Below are 20,822 nucleotides of genomic sequence, written 5' to 3'. Positions count from 1 at the left end.
ATTTCCCCCTTGACTTGCCATTAGAGAGTAATTTTAGGCTTAGGCTATTTTTATAACTTGCAATATGATTGGGAGAGATATGTTATTGGGTGGCTAAGATAATTTTAGCATTAATTTGACAATTTATTAATTTTTTTATAGCTTCCACAGACTCTACAACATACTTAAACTTTCTGACTTGTTCTAAACATCTTTCCTTTAAATAACCAGTTTTTTTTTTTTAGGACAAGTATTTACCATACAAAATCTTTCCTTATATAAAATCTTTTTTAAATAACAGTCTTTTCCTAGCTTAAAGTGCATTATATTATCAACCTTTAGTAAAAAAGTCCTATTAAACTTAGTGATAGTAAAACTTTTATACTTACTTTTTATCCCTATTAGTTTTGCTATAACCAAAACAACCTTGAGTAAATCTTTCCTGCAATTATTAATCCTGTTATAAGGATGACAATCAGGCAAAATACTACAGCAATTAGAATTTTACAACCAGAATTCCACATTGTGGGTGACACAGTGTATAGTTTTATTGCAATTAATAGTGGGATGATAACAGTTCCCACAAGAGTGGCATAGTATATAATTGCCATTTAAAATTATTTCTTTACTTGCCAAGATATAATCTCCTTTGTGGATTTATAAAGTTACAAATGCAATCCCATGTGTAATTAAAAGTTGCTTGCAAATATGAGTTAAAAAGAAGTTTTAATATTTGGTGACGAACTTTGAGAGGAAAGGTTAGGTAAGAGTGGGATTAAGATGAATAACCCTTACTTAGTTACTTATTTTTTATGAGTTTTAGCTTAAGATTTTCTATTTCTACACATTTATGTTTAGGACATTCCTCTGGGCTGTCAGGCGTTGCTCCCTTAGCTTTTTAGACTTTGACTTGCGTGTGATGTATCCAGAAGTTGATTTCTGTAACTTTTATTGCCGAAGGGGTTGAAAGAACAGTGTAGGGCCCTTTCCAGCTTGGCTTATGGAAGGAGAGAGAGATGAGAGTTTTTGCTAATGCTAAATGTCCTGGGTTGAATAAAGGTGGCTCTGTTTTCTGGGGTTGGACTTCTGCTAGTTGGGTCCATTTTTGTTGGAAGTAATAGAGAGGTTACATGCTTAACCAATTTAGAGGTTTTCTGCCTGAAAACAGTATCTGAGCACATTGATAAGTTTTATCCTTTCCCAAGTGAAAAGCTTGGTGAAAGATTTTAAGGACCTTCCATTGGCTGGAGGCTGGTAAATGGAGTTTGCCATTATTTGACCATAGCAATTCTGAGGGCTGGAAAGTATGCCCTTCAGAAGGGGCCTCTTTTATTTCTATAGGGAATACTGAAGTTTAATTTCTTTTATGGAGCCTTCCTAGATTAGAAGTGGTTTGAAGCATGTTGATGCCTTGAAGCTTCCTTGCCTTTGACCTAGCTGCCTGATTAGCCAATTTATTTCCTTTGGCTACCTCACTTGTTTCTTTCTGATGTCCCCTGCAATGCATTCTTGCTATTTCTTGTGGAAGAAAAACTGAGGATAATAACCTATTGATTTTCTGGTGATATTTTATAGGAGAGTCATTAGTGGTAAGAGAATATCTTTCCTTTCAAACGGCAACATGAGCATGGAAAATTAGGAAAGCATATTTGGAGTTAGTATAAATGTTAGCTACCTTTCCTTTGCTTAATTCAAGTGCTCTTGTAAGAGCTATTAGCTTAGCGAATTGAGCGCTGTGCCTGGGGAGAGATGTTATTTAGATTGACTACTGCTTATCCTCCTTTTGTATTTCTTGTTTTACTGGCTGTTAGCTAAGAGCTTTCCCTAGAGGACAGTAATTCTGCCACATTATGTGGGGTGTAAACCTTAAATTATTTCCTAGGGTTAACTTGGAGGCTGTTTTTGGCTAGTAGAGCTATTATGACAGTGGCTTGGAAGCATATGTATATAATAGGTCCTCCTAACTGCAACCAAGGTTGAGAAAAATATTGGGTTAGAATTTTTCCTGAGACACTCCTTACAGTCTTGCTATGGGAAGAGGGGAGGCCTGGATTAGAGAGGAGAAAAGAGAGATACTGGCTTTAGTGTTTAGAAGGAGGCCTACTTTCCTTTCTTTAATTTTCAGAATTACTCAGGGCTCTTGTGCTGTAATGGCAGTTTGAGCTGCTGGAGCCAGGGCTTGAGCTCTGGGACCCATCAGTCCTGCTGGACCATCTGTGAGACTGGTCCTGAACCCAGTGACCTCCACCTCTGGGGGCAGTTCTGTCTCCAGTGGTCTCCGCCACAGGCTGGACAGGGTTGAGGTAGCTTTTTCTTGTTGCCTAGGCATTCCTTTTTAAAATTCCCTGGTCTGCCACCCTGATAGCAACTAGCAGATGCACCTTGGGGGTCCTGGACTTTGCAAGCCTGCAAAGCTGCTGCTAGAGCCTTTGTCCTTCTCCTGAGCTTTTTCTTTTTCCTTTGGGCCTCCTTCTGGTCCCTATTATAAAAGACCAAAGTGGTCACCATTAGGAGGCTTTCTAAGGTGCTATTTGGTCCTAGAGCTTGCTTTTGTAGTTTACTTTTAATATTGGGAGCTGCCTGTGTAATAAACTTGTTTTTTAGAATGAGCCATCCCTTGACTGAATTAGGGGTAAGGGGTTGTATTCTATTAGTGCCTTTCTCAGCCTTTTCATAAAGGCTACAGGATTCTTATCTGTCTTTTGGTGTATTATAGACAGTTTAGAGTAATTAAGAGGTTTGGCCCTTGTTCTCCACAGCCTTCTAAAATGCATATTAAAAAGTGCTTTTTTTTTTTTCATTTATTTCCTGAGTTTTTGGGGTTTCAGTCAGAGTTGTTTACTGGAACTGCTTCCCTTCCAATTGGGAATGGTGTTTCTACTATTTTTTTGCTTTCCTTATTTGCTTTCTTCCGTTTTGGTGTATTATAGGAAATATATTGCTCACCTCTTAAATTCTCTGTTGCTTGCAGAACTGCTTGCTTTTTAGCTGCCATTAGGGGCTGGTTTAGGAGCAGTATAACATCCTTCCATGTGAGGTGAAATACATGAGTTAAATTTTGGAAAACTTCTATATACCTATTAGGATCTTTGGAAAATCAGCCTAAGTTTTCCTTAATTTGCCTAAGGTTCTGTAATGAGAAGGGAACTTAAAAGGGCCCCAAATAAGGGGGATTTTTAGATGGTTCCCCTGGAAGTTGCTTTTTTAATTTTGGGGAACTTTTTCCCTGGTCCTGCCTGATAAGATTGCTAAAAGAGCTGGGTTGATCTTACAGCGCTTGCAAAGGTTTGGTAAAAATGCCATGTCCTTGTGCAAAAGAAAATGAGTTGCTTTTCTCTTTAAAGTTCTGAGGTTAAGGAAGTTCTGGTGTTTTAGAGTGCACTTCAGAGGGGTGTAAGCTGAAGATTATTTATTACCCATTTAGAAAAAGAAGTGAGAATAAAAGCATTTTTTTAGTCTATTTCCTCTCCGTATCACCCAGAGTGGAGGAGAAGACAGGGACCATTCTCCGACTCTTTTCCTTTTCTGGTTTTTGGTTCCCGGCACCACGTTAAACGTGCTGCCCATGGTTGAAGGCATGGTCCTGCAAGCCATGGAACTGGATGAACTAAGTGGTGGGACCAACCACGCTTACCCACGCAACCTTAGCTTGTCCACCTTGTGTGATTCCCCCTTTGACTTCCTAAATTTGTCATTTGCCTGGCTTTCTAAAAAATGGATCTTGGAGAGACTGTGTTGCCTTTAGGCAAGGCTTCTTTAACAGAGGAAACGTGCTAGATTGCCTGCTATTATGGCCCATGCTAAAGCACTTACCTTTAAAAAAAAATGGTTCTAGTTAACCTCCGAACTTAAAATCCCCTTACTAATTAAGGTAACATTTTAATAGGAAACACTACAGGTGCCTTAGAAGAACGTAGAAACCAAATGGCCGTCTTTTTTGCTGATGGGAAAATACTGAGACTAACATTCGGCTACAGAAGATATCTTACTCCCAACTGCTGAAGGCAGAACTTTCCTGTTCACAGAAGTAGCAGTAGAAAAACTTAAAAAGGAAAAGTTGCAAAGCTGCAATGTACTGCAGAGAACTAGCAATGTGTCCTGTATTAGTGAGAAACAATTAAGTTACGTTTGTTGAAACCTTGAGAGAGAGGAAAGGACTGCATGACTTTGGTGATGTAAAGGGACTTTCAGATGGGCACAGGTCTGAGGGTTGTGTTTGGAGCTGTATTTCTGGCTAGATAATCAAAGCACTTTGAGCACTTGAACTCACACTGACACTCAACCCAAGGTAAAATCAGCCCGCCTCCTGTGATAGAGGGGCACTCTCGGATTGTATAAGGTCTCTAGGGAGCATCCATTCCCAAGAATGGGGGACCTCCCAGATGCCCCAGGGTGCAGCTAAAGAAGGGGGTGAACATCTTGCCAGTAGAGATCATGAGGACCTTGGTCCCCTAGGGCACTCAGGATACAGCCCAAGGGCAAGGAGATCCAGTTCCTACTGGAGGCAGATATCTGAGACAGCCTTGGGACAGCATCACAGACTGTGGTTGAGAAGTTGATACAAAGCCCTCTATGTATCTTCAAGATAGAAGGTAGTTCAAACCAGTGGCCTTTTCCAGGAGGATGGAAATTCCAAGGGAATTCAGGCTTATGAAGGTCTTAGCACAGAGCTTCCCATCTCCTCCTTATCACCATATTGGCCTGCAGAGGGTAGGCAGGACCCTGTTCAGAGGGCCTTTGACAGAGGGTACTGGTGCTTACATTCTAACTACTATAGCAGAGCTCCACTAATTGCATGTGACAAAGTCGAAGATCAAAACACCAAATTCATGTTAAAGAAATACATTGTCTCTGGGAGCTAGGAAGCCCACAGGTGGATCTGGCTTCAGGCATGATCATTTTCAAGAGGACACACATCAGGGCTGGTTGTTTCGCAGCTCTCCTTTGTTCTGTGTGTTGACTTTAACCTCTGTGTACTCTTAGGCTTTCTCCACTCCGTGGAAAAATGGCTTCCATCAGCTTCAAGCCTATTTCTTCTTTTCAAAGTCCCTTTTAGAATGTCACTCAGAGCCACAGATTGTTCCTGCTGGGTGATGTGCCTATCATGAACCAGTCCCTGGGGCCAGGGATGAAGCTGAGTTTTGTTTGCTTGTTTAGAGAAGTCCTTATGTTTCTCAGCTGTACTTCATTTTGGGCTTCCATGATCCTCCTGCCTCAGTCTCCCAACTGGCTGGGACTACCAGGAGTGCCACTGTACCCAGCTGAAGCTGGTCTTTTGACAAGGCCCAGGTGATATGCCTACTCTTGAGGCTGGGGCAGTAGAGTGAGGACTCCCCAACCCCATCCCAACCACATGGAATGATGGATTAATATGGGACAAATGACACATGCAATTGCACTCTCCCATCAGAAAGATAAAAAAAATCCCTCTTCCTTTCCACCCCTCAAGTTCCTAATTGGCTTTCTTGCATTTACTGTCAGACAACTTTAAGAGGAGAAATTGGAAATCCTTGCCAGGTCACCTTGTCTCTCTCTCTTTTTACTTTGTAATTCATTGTAATCAGGTTTTCACTTGCATTACTCTTCTGCCACATCTAAAGGCCTGTAGTGAGTCCCATTCCTAGGATAGTGATTAAGAATTCATTGTAGAGCCAGCTAGCTGGGTGACTTCAGGCAAGTTGCCTAACTTCCCAGGATTTTAGCTGCCTTCTCTGTAAGTGGGAGGTTGATAGTTCCTACCACCTGGAGTTGTTGTAGGGAGCAAATGAAATTACACATATAAAGCACCCAGAGCAGTGCCTGCCATAGGGAATGCTTACAAGTACCAGATGTTATTAAGGAGTCACTGCATTTGACAACCTTGCCCCTCTTTGCTTCTGAAAGCCTTCTCTTCTCTATCATTTCCCATCACCACTTTCCCACTTCTCCTTCCCTACCCTGAACCATGTCTCTTTAGTCAGCTCCTCTCTTGTCCCGTCACCTGTGCGCCCAGGCTGTCCTGTTCCTTTTGTTCCTCTTATATTTTGCCACAGGTTTCCCCCATGTGATTTCATTCACCCTGTTTATCACTGAAAGTTCTGAAATAGTACATCTCCAGCCCAGGCCTCTGTCCCGAGCCCCAGACCAGGCTCTTTGACATCTGCTAGAGTATTCAGTGTTAGAAGTACTTCAAACATGCCCCAAACTGAAGTCGTGATCTTGCCTCCCATCTTAAGTTGGCTCCTGTTTCTATAAATTTGATATCATTTAATAGCAGTGTTTACTCTCACTCATGCTCTTGCCCCTTTTCTCTATTACCATAGCTGCTGCTTTTGAACCAATCTTTGTCATATTTACTTGGATAACCTACTTGGCCCTCCAGCATCTGTCTCCCCACTACAGCCCATCTTCCACACTCTCTCAGTTATTTTTATACAAAATAAAACTCTAATTGGCCACTACCACTGACAGCTGAACTACCCAACTCCCTCTTCCACTCAGCTTAGCTTACAAACCAAGCCACCCTCATTGCCAACACATCCCTCACCCCTGCCACACTGAACTTCTGAGCGTGACACACCTTGCCTGGCTAACTTTTTGTATTTTTTGTACAGATGAGGTTGCACCATATTGCCCAGGCTGGTCTTGAACTCCTGGGCTCAAGCAATTCTCCTGCCCTGGCCTCCCAAAGTGCTGGGACTGCAGGCGTGAACCACTGCACCCGGCCCTTTGTTTTTTCTTGATACTAGATTTGTAGCTTAGCAATAGCCCAAATACCCATTGTGATTTAGCTGTTTACAAGTATTTCTCCTAATACAGTATTTAAAATACACTAGACATTCTTATTTCTTGAGTCAGTGAATGAATAGATTAATGACTGAATGAGTTAATAAAATGGAAATACAGTAAACACATACAATATAGATTAAGGTACATTTTTATGATCTTGACTTTCCCCAAACTTCCCAAACTATTAAATGAATACTTTGTTCCTTATCAAAACATGTACAAGAAAGAAGTAACCATTACTGCTTTGTCTCTCTTTGTGTTTATAGTAATTTCAATACTTAAAAATTTAAACCATTGCTTTGACTGCTGTAATGCCTTGTTGAGGAAAGTTGATGTGTGAAGACAGAAGATACCATGACCTCTCTGGCTTACAGACTGTAGGGAAGTTTTTCTAAATTCTCTTCTCTCACATTGGTAGCATATGCAGCATTGCAACATGGCCCTTCAAATCTAAAATATTCAGCTGTGTGCAGTAACAGGTACCCTTCCGTGTCATTGAGAGAGGGAGGAAAGTTTTATCATGACAGAAATGCTCATACTCTGAGGATATAATAGAGAGTGAATACTTGAGGGTAGAATTAATCAAACAACTCTTCTTGATGCTGGATATTTTAGCCTAAAGGAAAAAATAATACATGAGTTTAGCTTTTAATGTTTCAACAGTTTCACTGATTGTCCAGAAGTCATTGTGTGCCCACTTTCCTCATGTGTTCATGTATTGCCAGTGTTACTTTCTGTGTCAAGATATGAAAAACTTGCTATTGACTTGGTCATGCTCTTGCCAATGTCCCATAGCACTGAAAATAAGGCGATTATGCAGAGATGGGGGCCCACCTTCCAAAGACAGTGGAGGTTTCCCAAGGCACTTCCAATCACAAAAAACAGTGAATTCACAAACATCCACATTTTCCCAGCTCTCATCTCAGTCATCATTTTAGCTTCTCCCCAGATTCTTTCATATTCATGTTACTTAAAAAAACTCCTCTAAGCCAGGCACAGTGGCTCACGCCTGTAAACCCAGCACTTTGGGAGGCCGAGGTGGGTGGATCACCTGAGGTCAGGAGTTCAAGACCAGCCTGGGCAACATGGTAAAACCCCGTCTCTACTAAAAATACAAAAATTAGCTGGGCGTGGTGATGCGTGCCTGTAACCCTAGCTACTCAGGAGGCTGAGGCAGGAGGATCACTTGAGCCCAGGAGGCAGAGGTTGCAGTGAGCAGAGATTGTGCCACTGCACTGCAGCCTGGGCGACAGAGTGAGACTGTCTCAATAACAGCAACAACAACAACAAAAACCCTCTAAAGTCATTTATACTATACCTGTGCACTGTGAATCTACAGTGTCACTGGAAAATTACCCTCCTTCATGAAGCCATCTATCTTTCTGCTCAGGCTCCCAACTTGTAAATTCTAAGTGGATGCTCTCAGTAGCATGTGCTTTCAGCCATGATGCTGAAGGTTAGCTCTTGAGTGTATTTTTCATAGCATGCAATAGTCATATTGTAGAACTAGAAACTTATGAGATTTAACAAAGATGATTAGTGTAATAGACTTAATGCTCACCAGCATAATATACTTAAAACTCACCTGCTACATGAAATCATCTGTGTCCATACCATTCCCCACCTTCCTTTCCTCTGAATTATCAATACCATACCGTTTAGCACTTGGTAAAACACCATTGTGGGTTCACTATTGTTACATTTTAGTCTTTTCAGAAAATGTTTATATTCTTTTGAGGGGACCACTATTGAGATTTTTATGTAAGTTGTGTATTTATTCTGTTAAGAAAAAACACAAGGGGCCCAGCCTGGTGGCTCATGCTTGTAATCCCAGCACTTTGGGAGGCCGAGGCGGGTGGATGGCTTGAGCCCAGGAATTCAAGGCAACGTTGTGAGACGCCATCTCTATTTTTTAAAAAACAGGCTGGGTGCGGTAGCTCGTGCCTGTAATCCTAGCACTTTGGGAGGCCACGCTGGGTGGATCACGTGAGGTCAGGAGTTTGATACCAGCCTGGCCAACATGGTGAAACCCCATCTTTACTAAAATACAAAAATTAGCTGGCCATGGTGGCATGTGCTTGTAATCCCAGCTATCCAGGAGGCTGAGACAGGAGACTGGCTTCAGCCTGGGAGGCAGAGGTAGCAGTGAGCTGTTTGTGTCACTGCACTCCAGCCTGGGTGACAGAGCAAGACTCCATGTCAAAACAAACAAAAAAAAACACACTCGAGAAAAATTATATCATACAGATAAGAACCACCTAGCCACCTTTTTTCTTATAAAAAAATCATCCGTAATCTCACCATCCAGAGATAACCTCTGTGTTTAACATTAGGGATATAATACTCTAGACTAAGAGATAGGGGTGTGTGTGTGTGTGTGTGTGTGTGTGTGTGTATTTTTTTAAATTAAAAATGTTTCATTACATACTGTATTGCACTTGCTTTTTGCTTTTTCACTTAATTATATTGAAAAACTTCACCTATGTTATCTTTCTTCAGCCTTATGTTAAATGATCACATAAAAATTTTAATGTGTGCATATACAATAACGTACATAACCAATTCCTGATTATTTATATTTTATATATAAATATATAATTTTTTTTTTTTTTTTTGAGACAGAGTCTCACTCTGTCACCCAGGCTAGAGTGCAGTGGCACGATCATGGCTCACTGCAAGCTCCGCCTCCCAGGTTCACGCCATTCTCCTGCCTCAGCCTCCCAAGTAGCTGGGACTACAGGCATCCGCCATCCTGCCTGGCTAATTGTTTGTATTTTTAGTAGAGATGGGGTTTCACCTTGTTAGCCAGGATGGTCTCGATCTCCTGACCTCGTGATCCGCAGTCTCGGCCTCCCAAAGTGCTGGCATTACAGGCGTGAGCCACCGCACCCAGCCGATTTATATAATTTTTAATTGTATCTCATGGGTTATTATATTTTCTTGCTTGAGGAGACGACTGTAATTGAATATATTTGTAACAATAGTTTTAAACAAATTTTATGATATTAATTTCTGAAATCATATTAAGATTGAATATATTGAAACTCAAATATTTTTCTCCCTTTAGGAGAGCACAAGCTTCATTTTATCCCTGCTCTGATTGGCCCCTTCCTAGAAGTGACCTTGATACCCCAGCCAGATCTTCGGAATGTCATGATTCCAATTTTTCATGATATGATGGACTGGGAGCAGAGGCGGAGTGGCAACTTTAAACAGGTAGGCAGAAGTGCTCCTCAGAAGAGTTGGAAGAGTTTCAGCTCTCCTGAAGCATCTGTGAACTTCCAGATTCAACTCCAAGTTGGGAAATGAACACTGGGTCAGCAGACCTAGATTCCAGCCTGGCCTATTCACTCCCAAGCCACACAGCCGTGGATGCTTCTCAGATCCTGTGTTGTCCTAAGCCTTCAGTGAAGCCCTGAAAACCATTTGATTCCTTTTCAGCTGAAAAATTTTGTGATTTCCCAGATCTGTATTTAAGAACTTGCAGAGACTTTATTTGCGCCCAGTTGGACACAGAGCAGAAGAATCAGAGAGTTAATGATTAAACTCATTGAGCTCTCAGTGGTCTGCACATTGTATTTGGCGAATGGCTTAGCTTTGAGCATTGGATTCACAGTATGTTTTATTGCTCTTTGCTTGAAGCATTGAGAATTAATTTAAAGGAGAAAGCTGTGGAAATTCTTACAAAGGAAATTCCAAGGGAATGAGCTTACAGTTTCTCATGACATAGGTTCTAATAGTTATACTCCAGTTTTGGGAAAACAGGCATTCTTATTACAAAACCAGATCTCTTAAGGAATCCACTGCTTTTGCTCTGCCAGGTCCTTCAATTTGGAGATAGTAGGCCTACTGTCTGTTCACACAGTCACAACACAAACCTGTGTGCCCACAGGGTTTGGCACTTCCTCATGCTTCTCCAGAAGAAGCCTCCCTCAAATCTCAGGAATGGTTGTCAACCGGTCAAGCAATCTGACGGCAAACATGGAACCCTCCTGTTGCCAAAAGCATGGGTGTTTCACCTGTATCAGTATACACATTTATTTTCAAGAAAGCTAATAGATGAATGAAAGACTATTTAAAAATTGCACTTAGGAAAGAAAAACCCACTTTCCTTCCCCCTTGTCTTTACCTCTTGATTGAAATTTGGTTTACAGGAATAATAATTGGGCTTAGACTTTTGACAAAGTCAAATATTCCTCCCAGTCCCTAATTGTTTTAACTCTCTCCGGCCATAGAGAAGTTTTTCATTTTCTGTCTCTTCTGCCTCAGATAGATATAGATGAAGGGATATTTTTCCATTCCTGATATTCAAGTTCCAAAGGATTTACATCCTGGAAAATATAAATGTTTTGACTACAGTTTTCAGGAAATATGTCCTTTCTCTCTCTTGCTGCTTATTGCTGACTTAGACTATTGCTATGGATCTACCATCTGTACGTGGGTAAGGCAAGTTCTCAACTTTAGCAAAGATTTAGTGCAACCTCAAACTGTTTTGAGAAAGAAAATAGATGTAAAACACATCAAAGATTTAAATTAATGTATGTGGATATGTTAGTTTCCTGATGTCCTTATATATAGTGATGTTTAAAAAAAAAGAAAAAAGAAACAGGACTTGCCAGTTTTTATAGCTCCTAAAAAAGAATTCAAACATTTAAACTGGGCTCCAGGCATTTGTGTTTGAATCAACAAATAGATAGATGTCTTTGGCAGCAGTAAACGCTACCCAGCCAGGAGTGTGAAGTCATGTAACTCTATCTAGATTAGTCCCTTAGAATTCCAAAGGGATGCCTGCTATCAACCGTAGCTGATAATGTCACTTTCACAAAATTTACCATGGCCTTTTTCTTGGCATAAAGAAATATGTTTTAACTTGCCTAGAAATCCTACTTGTGAAGGGGAGGAAAGAAAGTAATAGTTGGGTATGTTTCAGGTGGAAGCCAAGCTAATTGACAAACTGGATAGCCTGATGTCAGAAGGCAAAGGTGACGAAACATACCGTGAGCTCTTCAACAGTATGTGAGTAATATGTTTATCTCAAGTTGATTCTATTCTGGGGATTTGGTGTCAGTACTGAGCCTCTCTGCACCACGGTAGCTGAGAGCTGCAAAGACAGCTTAGGTCTCACAGGAGTGCTTTGTCTTTGTGGAGTGTGAAATAAAGGATAATTGCCTAACTCTGGCGAATGGATCTTATAATGTTGATGATTAGGCATGACTTCCTATTTTAATCTCTGATTAGGACAGATTGCATATGTTACATAACAAATCTCACTGTTTTCATGCCTGATAATTTTAAAACCATTCCTGCAAGATAATGATTTTAAGTGGGGTTGTAAGTGGGAGAGGAGAAAAGGGGTGTGATTGTAATGTTTGTGTGCACTGCTTTCCAAAGCAAGATACTGATGCTGATTTGCTGTTGGAAAATTAACCTAGTTTGCATCTGTTCTTCAACACCTGATTTAATTCATTAATACTGATTGTTCACTCAGCATTAATTGCTTCCTAAATGCTTTTTATTAGAGTATCTCAGAAGCAAATCACTTTTAGTAAATTCTGTGTTTTGGATTTCTATGGAAGATAGAGAAATAATGGAATGCTGTAAAGAGACTTTAAGGTTGCCCTATCCATAGAATCTGATCATAGCCACAGGATGAACTGCTTGTACCAAGTATTCATGCATTGTGTTTAAATGGCCAGAAGATACAGTGAGAATGTTTTAGTGCTTTGGGATTTCACTTCTGGCACTTGTTTTCTCTACAGCTTCCTATGGATCTTAGTCAGATCTTAGTCATTTTCAAATCTAACATATGTGCAAAGTATTTCTTTTTGAAAGAAGAATTCGCTTATTGTGCTTGAAAAATGTTTGCAGTTCTTTCAGAAGTGCAAAATAATGCAGTAACACATTTTTTTCTGTGACAAAATATATTTGTGTTTTATTTATGCCCGAGTATCACCTAAAACTAAGTATCAGTGCTTTAGTATTGATGGCCACGTCCAAAACTTTATGATTGTGAATTTACAACAGTAGAAACATTAATATATAGGCTTGAAGAATATTATTAGTGACTAATAGGTTAGATAGATTTCAGCATGCCTGATTAAAAATTATCTTGAAGCTTTTAAGAAAATTACATTAAAAGGAAAAGCCAAGAAGGGTATAGAGATTTCCTGTGGTAGTGGTGGGTGATAAAATATATTCTTTGTACTGGATTCTGAATAGTATCATTTTTTTCTGATATGGTAATTAAACCAGAAGTTTTCAAAATTATTCACCAAGACCTCATTCATTCTAGTGTACACAGCTTCAGTCTTTTATGGCAGCTTGGAGTTTAGCAAGAATTCTGATTAAAATCTCATGCAGTGTAATAAATTGCTTTTGAAAACTGCTCTCATTTCAGTTACTAGTCCTTGGTTTGAACAAAGAACCAAAATGAGAAAGCACTCAGTGAAATGAATCTCTTGAGATTTGCGATTAATTATTTATAACAAATTCACAAGATTAATAAATACTCACATAGTTCTTTAGCGCCTCTTATCTACTTTAACAAAGGCTTGATAGTATGCAATTTCAATTGCTCGCGTATAAATATGACTTTGAAATAGAAGATGTACCTCGACATTAGGATCAAACCAATAATTAAAATATTAAGCCTCTATAATTAGGACTATTTTAAGGTGCCTGATTCATTCAATAGAGATTTTTATACTTTTGTTGATTTTTAGGATATTACTAGAAATGCTACTATAAATAATTTCCTTTCATGCTTTTATGATCAGCATATTGGGAATAAATCAAATCGAAAGTGATACTTAAGTGTCATTACTACCTGAGCACAAGAAAGAAGGTGCAAATATTACTTTATTTCGGGAAACAATAAATTGCTTTTTTGGCAACAGAAATCACAATGAATTAGTATAATCACAATGAGTCACTGCACACATTATGAATTAGGAACACATGCCGTTATATGGTACAAATTCTCATTTGTTCTGTGTAATTCATGTCTAAAACCTCTTAAAATTTGTTCTGAAGCTGAAAAGCTGTAAGTAGTTCACTACTTTCTAAATTGTAGTGCTTGCCAAAATGGCCCCCTTGGAGTAAGACTTTAAATTTGTCTAGTACCTTCCTTCCTAAGAACTCAACTCGTCTTTCCCTAAGCCCAAACATTATCTTCATGAATGCCTACTACATCTTTTTGAAACTTATTTCAAAAACACGTATTCATTTTGATAACACTGAAATTCTAGATTATAGACACCAACATGCAATATCCAGAATAGAGTACCACAACTAAATTCTGCTTCTCCTGGCTCCACTTGATTCGCTCATTCTGCTGTATTTATTGGGCACTCCCCAGGGCTGGGGATGCAGCAGTGACTATGCTGTAGGAGCACACAGTAGGTCTACCTACAGTCTTGGGGGCTCTAAAGGGGCTTTCCAGAAGAAGTAACATTCATTGAGGTATTTCTTAGCCTTTCACTCTGCCTTCTCCTATGTAGTTGTAAATAATTCAATAAGACTCCACATTATTTCAAAGATTTTTAGTGATCACACATTTAATTACCATTTGGAGACAGAGAATTCACTGTGTGACACCATACGTTACATCTCTAACTCTTCTCTTTGGATTAAAAAGAGCATGCACAGACACAGGTGTTATATATTAGAGTGATGACTTATACATAACCCCATTATGATACTGAGAGAGGGAGATTGAGGGTCAAATCCCCAACACACACACAGATTGCTTTCACAGAGTGAAAACCTGCTGAGCAGAGTCATCCCTGCAGGGCCATGGCTTATCTTGCTTCCCAGTGTTAGGAATTTCTATTGCATGGAACAGAGCAGCCTTATCAATTAGCAATGAGAAACCCCCTTTCACTGTTATTAGGGCTCCCTATATGCTCAATGTGGGCACATGGGCATTATTATAGAGTAAATGAAAATACCCACTCTCACCCAGGTTACCTAGAAAGGCTCTTCTCTTCTTGTTGATAGCCTCTCTTTCTCAGTTGGTATCAGGTAAACAGGGAAATGGCAAGATTCCCAAGAGAGGGAACAAGGCTGGCTGAGCACACAGATGATCTGGGTTTTAGACTCAGTCCTAACATTTGGTCTTGAGTTAGTCAAGGAAACAGGCTGTGCATAACTTTGCCTCTTCTTACAAGAGGATTATGTAGCTCTTACTGCATCAGAAGTCTGTGCAAATTAATGAAACTTATGCCCATAAAAGAAGTCTTCATGTATTTTTAGAATTATTACCTAACTTGAGTTCTTTGTTTTTTAGCCTCTAAAGTATGAGGTGTAGGCTGTCACGGGGAAATTTCTACATCATTCCACATTGCTTTTTGGCAGGCAGATTTTCATTTGAGTTCAATACAATTTGCAATTTAAGCCTGAAAGAGGTGCTGTTCAGAGGTTTTTAAAAGAAAACACATTTTAAACAAACTAGGGGACCTTCGCCTGCAGGACTGGTCAGGGCAGATTCCATCCCTTCCATATGCAGTCTCCACCCTTAACCTAAGAAACAGTTTAGAATAAACCAGAAAAACAGGATGAGGGATGCATAGGAAACTGAGAAGGAGACAAGACAGAAGGCTGGGCACTAGAATGCCAATAACAAGAGAAAGAGGTGGGGGATGACGGAGAGAAAACTTGGGAGAGAACATAGCCACAGACAAGAGAAAGCTTTGACAAAACAGCTTTCTTCTTGAATGTTTATTTTTGAACTAAGTACACATATGATATGCTTAGATTGTACTTGTAAGAAATGTTTTCTCTCTTATTCCTGAAACTAAGATGAAAGATAAATAAGATTTTAGGCAGAAATGACAATCATTGAATTTCGAGGGGTAGGGAAGTATCCACATATTGCCATGCTTATGTTCTTTCTTTTATCTTTTGGGGAAAGTTCAATCATAAAGCCTTTGCCAAGTACACTGTTAACTGGCTGAGAGGTGGGAGTGGAAGTAACACAGATTCTAGTTATCATGATTGTTATTATTTTGTGTTTACATAGTACCTCTGCTCCAAGGTGCTTAGGATTAGGGGAAATGTAGGAGGAGAGATGTGGTTCGGTACTTGTCATCAATCTGCTGTAACAACCACATAGAAAATCCTCTGTGATTAGTGACAAAATGAATGAAACTGTTGAGTGAGTGCACAGATAGTACAATATGTATTGAGTGGGCAAATGTTAAGTGAAAGGAAAAAACGCAAAACGTCATACCGTCTGTACAAGGATTTTCCTGTAGCAGTTGCATTGCAGTAAAATTGCTTGGATGAAGATGCATTCCACTGAGCGGTAGGAAAATATTTTTATGTGAATAAAGCAAGATCTTGCTTAAAAGTAAACTTGGAGGCACTCCTGTTTTTGCTTTTTGCAGTGTTATTTGATGTGGTAAGATGCAAGCCTCTGTTAGTGTAAGGGAGAAGCTAGGAAAAAATGTCTTTGAGCTGTGAGATGCTTGTGTATTTTGAAAATATGATTATATGCATGTGTTTGTATTTTATGACTTGGATAATCTGAAAATCAATTTGCTTTGTCAATGCTTCCTGGATTAGAATTCCACTATTTGGTCCCTATCCTAGGTAAGACATTGTTTGCAAATTGTGCTACTTGTGAGATGTTGCAGTGGTTGCTAAGGCATTTAAGGTACTGATGAAAGTAAAGTGGTTGTCATGGTGACTGATAAAAATAAATGTTGAAAATGCCCCGGGTTCTTTCTTTTCCAGTCTGCTAAAGAAAATTGAGCGGGAAACATGGCGGGAAAGTGGCGTTTCATTAATTGCTACTGTAACTCGTCTAATGGAGAGGTTGTTAGATTACAGGTAAGCCGAGTCGCATGTTTTTCTGAACTCCAGTTCATGCTGAGCTCCAGTTAGAAAATCAAATAGAATACAATCAACGTTCCGCTCTTGTGAATCACTCAATTGATTATCAGACCATGGAACCTGGTATACTAAGATAATGAACTTGTAACCAGCTGGTTCAGAGCTGTTAATTTGAGCTTTTGTTTCTTTTTTGTTGCTTTGTTTTGTTTTTTGATAGTTCTTTCAAAGTTGGTGAATTGAGAGGATTCTCAGAGTCCCTGAGAGTTCTCAAAAAAAAAAAAAAAAAAAAATCTTTATTTTGGTATTTAGACTTATCCTCTAAAACCAGTAGAACCAATCCATTTTAGGGTGAAAACAATGTAACGGAGAATTGTACAATCATGCTATTCTCTTAAATATTCTCTTAAAAAGGGGACGTGGGTGAGATGAAACTCACACTGTCACCTTCCATAGACCTATGTTTTTTATTTTTATATTATCTAAACTGTTAAAGTAGTTCATCCCACTTAAATACATGGTGGTTTGGTTTTATTTTAGGAATGAAGCCCTCATTCTCGTTGTTAATGGCCAGGCTTACCAGCCAGTTCTCACCCCACTGTAGGAAGTGTACAATAACACACTTTCACTCCTCTAACTTCCTGAGCCCATGTCCATTGAGAGGGAGCATAATCTTGACATGGCAATGAAATTCTTAACAGAAGCTGATGCTCAGGAGTCTCTGACTCCCCACATTCCCCAGAGATTAGATTATCAGTCCTTGGAGCATGTATCTAAACGAACGAACGCTTGCAATGCAAATTGCCTCTGGTCCCTACAAGTGGCTTCTTTTTTTTTTCTTTCTGTCTTTCTTTTTTTCCCTCAAAAAGAACAAACTGTGTTTGCCCCTAGGAAGGAAGTTCTGAGTTCTGACTATTGCTTTTTGTTTTTAGGGACTGCATGAAAATGGGAGAGGTAGATGGCAAAAAGATTGGCTGCACAGTTAGCCTTCTGGTTAGTAAACTATTCCCCCTTTTCTCCTTTTCTCCTAATGCTTGTATTTTTTTTCCCAGAAATACTATGTTTTGTTTGTGTTTAATCTGCAATGTGATGTTTCTTAGAAGAGTTCTTTTTAAATTTACAAGTGCTTTTAAGAGAAGCATAGTGAGCTGCAGGTTACATTAAAGTCCAGGAAATCCTCAGTCCCAGACATAACAAGGTGCATCTCCTGCATTCCCCACAGCCCTAATAGGAGACCCCTGTGGGATCCCAGAATGATGCCATTGGGTTCCCCGGTTGCACTACTTCACCCTCCTAGAGTCTTGTTGCTGTCCTAGGAAAAAGCACTGTGTCCCCTGTTAGAGGTCTTTCTACTTTTGTGTAGCAATTTCTTTCTGTTCTTCTTTTCCTTTCTCACAGAGTGATATGCAGTCCACATTTTGATAAGTATTAGTGATCTCTTCTTTTGTGAACAAATGACAGTTTTCCATTTAACACCCTAATTTTTACTCTAGCTTTTTTGCAAATTGAATTCATCATAGCACTTTTGTTAAGGTTTGCTTTATAACTAGGATGACCAAGCAGGACATTTTTGAGAGTAAAATTAAACATTCTGTAAGGATAACAGGCTAATCCAAAGCTGTCCTGGGCAAGCCAACGTTTATATAAAATGTCACATAACTAACTATTAAATAGAATGGTATTCTTACCACAGAGCAAAGGAGTGGCCCTACATTTAGACATTTATTTGTCATATTTTAACGTAAGTCAAATTAATGTTTTTGGTAAGTTCCTTTAATCAGATCTGAAGTACAGGAAAATATAAAATACAGGAAAAGTCTAGTTCTGTATTTGTGAATCTCCTGGTTTCTTTTTCTTATATTTTGTAGAATAAATGAATCCTCGCCATCTATTATATTCTAAGTTCTTGCACAGTCATTCTTATCCGTACTCTGATCATTTGAGTTCCTCACATGCCATATCGTTCTCTATTTGCTTGCACCTTGAAATTCTTTTGCCCCTACTTTGATTTTGTCTTTTCTTAGCTCATCAGTTTCCGTCTTTTTGTTTTGTTTTGTTTTGTATTACTTTGTCTAATCCTGTCACAGTCTATCTTCAAAGCTCAAGGCTTCTGCTTTCTTGTGACTGTCTTTTCATCTATTTTCTTCATTTCTTGCTGCACTGCTCCTCATCTCTGAGTCTCTGATGGTATCCGTCTTTATCACACCCACTACCTCCTCCACATTTTTAATCTAATTGTTACATCTCCACCTCCAGTATCAGTCCCTAAAAATAGTGAGACCTAAGCATCCTCTGTGAGGCCACATCTTGTTCACTTTCTTCCATAATGTTTTCATTAGACCCAACGGTAACCTGCAGGCCATCAGCCCAGGCTCACTGGGTCAGACCATTGACCTCTGCTCTCAGTACTCATTTCTAACTTGAACATAGTCATTCCCTCTCTTAAATTTCCTAGTTGATTCTCCAGTTTCTTACCTGCTTTTGCCAGCCTCTTATCACAGTGAAGACCTTCAGTCTGGGTTTCTCCCACGTCCCTGCTTGTATGTCAGTGTTGGGAGAAAAGCTAAGTGCTTGATAAGCTTTAGGTCTTCTCCATCTTCTTAACTCTGGTTCTACCTCAACTCCAGGCACAAAGTCTCATAAATAACCTCAAAGCCTTTACCTTTCCCCAAAGTAATCCTCTCCACTCTTCCATCTTCTTTCACAAGTACCTTCCATTTGGAGATGAGCAAATAAATATAGACCTTATGTTCACTTCCACAATTGGTATAAAAGAAGAGATCACTTCCTTGGATGAAAGAATTAATACTCTGCCCCTAATGTATTTACTCTAGTCTCCCGGTAGGAATGCACCTGAGATTTAATATAGTATAATCAGTGGCCCCATTACTAACCACTCGAGACACCATCCTGATAGCTTTGCACTGACCACGAGTAGTCCTTCTAGAAAATTTTAACACTTTGAAAGCTCTACTTATTTCAAACTAGCACAAGAATACTTATTAAAGAAGCAAATATATCACTTTGAAGCTAATCTTTTTAGCCTCTACTCCACATGGAAAGTTCTTGATTTTTTTCTAGTAGCAATGTGGTTCTCTTCAATTACTCACTTCCTCTTAGAGACTTCTCTTAACTCTTTGGAAAAGTCAATTCCAGATTGTCTTCGGGAGAGCTGTGACATCCCTTACAAGATCGGGGTTAAACTGGTTTTAAAAAAGTAATATTTGACATGACTAATACTAGGAAATGTAATTATTGTTTTGTTCTTTGTGTCACACACTTTGTCAGACATTTGGAAGTTTATCATCTGCTGACTGGAGATATTTTTTTTATGAGAACTATTTATTTAGAGTGATTGCTTGTTTTGTTCTCAAAGCTGCTTCTTACCAGAAAGCTATTAGAGCAAATCATCCTTTAATAATATAAAAACCTGCTGTGGAGTCGTTAGACTTGTGTTTATGGTACAACAATTCTTGCTAATTAAAATGATTTTGGTTATAATAAGAGAGACGTGAATAGCATTATTTACTGAGCTTTTTAAAGAATGCCAAGATCTACAGGAGACAAGAATAAAAGAGGGAGGATAATGGTATAAACTGAAAGAAAAATTTATGATGCATTTGACTTAATATCAGTGTCTCAAAGTTAGAAAAGTCCTCAGATTGAAGAACGGACACCTGTTAGGTAATGGGCAGAAAGTACATTTGATAGCAGATCCTCAGGCTTCAAGCCCAAGTACCATTTCAACAGCCACATTTGCTAGATTGGTCCATTATTAGCAAAGCCCTGTCTAGCTAATCAGCTTTGAAAAGTTTTTAGAATTCCTGGCCTTTCCTCATTAGAAAAGCCTATCACTCCTTCAAGTCAACAGATTTATTCCCTCATCACTGATTTCCCCTTCTTCCACACACCAACTAGCATCAATTGAAACAGTAACAATAAGTAGTAATAGCAGTTCAAGTGTCTCCAGCAGAGATTTCATAATGCACAATGATTTGTTCACTAAACATGTCTTGTTTGGAGACTCACAACATTATGCTTTTACTAGAATCCAACTTCATTTATATTCACTTTTATGTTGACTAAGTTCAGTGAGGACTCATGTGCCTTATAATGTGGTGAAGAAGTAGCTTTGGATGCTTATCAGTATGCCTTTAAAATGCCAGCCTGGGCCAGGATCGGTGGCTCATGCCTGTAATCCCAGCACTTTGGGAGGCTGAGGCAGGTGGATCACTTGAGGTCAG

At 39.3% G+C, this 20,822-nt stretch overlaps 1 protein-coding gene across 3 annotated transcripts in view; it reads left to right on the top strand.

Moving 5' to 3' along the window:
* The window catches only part of DOCK4 (dedicator of cytokinesis 4), a 470,104-nt gene that overhangs the window by 398,164 nt on the left and 51,118 nt on the right, over window positions 1–20,822 (top strand). For 2 of the 3 annotated variants that reach the window (XM_030826426.1, XM_030826424.1), the window contains exons 31-35: window positions 9,815–9,963; window positions 11,678–11,763; window positions 16,312–16,338; window positions 16,483–16,578; window positions 17,511–17,571. In XM_030826426.1, the coding sequence (XP_030682286.1) occupies window positions 9,815–9,963; window positions 11,678–11,763; window positions 16,312–16,338; window positions 16,483–16,578; window positions 17,511–17,571 (419 nt within the window). The remainder of the gene's footprint in view (window positions 1–9,814; window positions 9,964–11,677; window positions 11,764–16,311; window positions 16,339–16,482; window positions 16,579–17,510; window positions 17,572–20,822) is intronic. The other variant, XM_030826425.1, reaches the window with a different exon arrangement.

This window comes from Nomascus leucogenys, chromosome 13, assembly GCF_006542625.1.
Source record: "Nomascus leucogenys isolate Asia chromosome 13, Asia_NLE_v1, whole genome shotgun sequence".
NCBI lineage: Eukaryota > Metazoa > Chordata > Mammalia > Primates > Hylobatidae > Nomascus > Nomascus leucogenys.
This window is presented reverse-complemented; position numbering and strand designations above follow the sequence as displayed.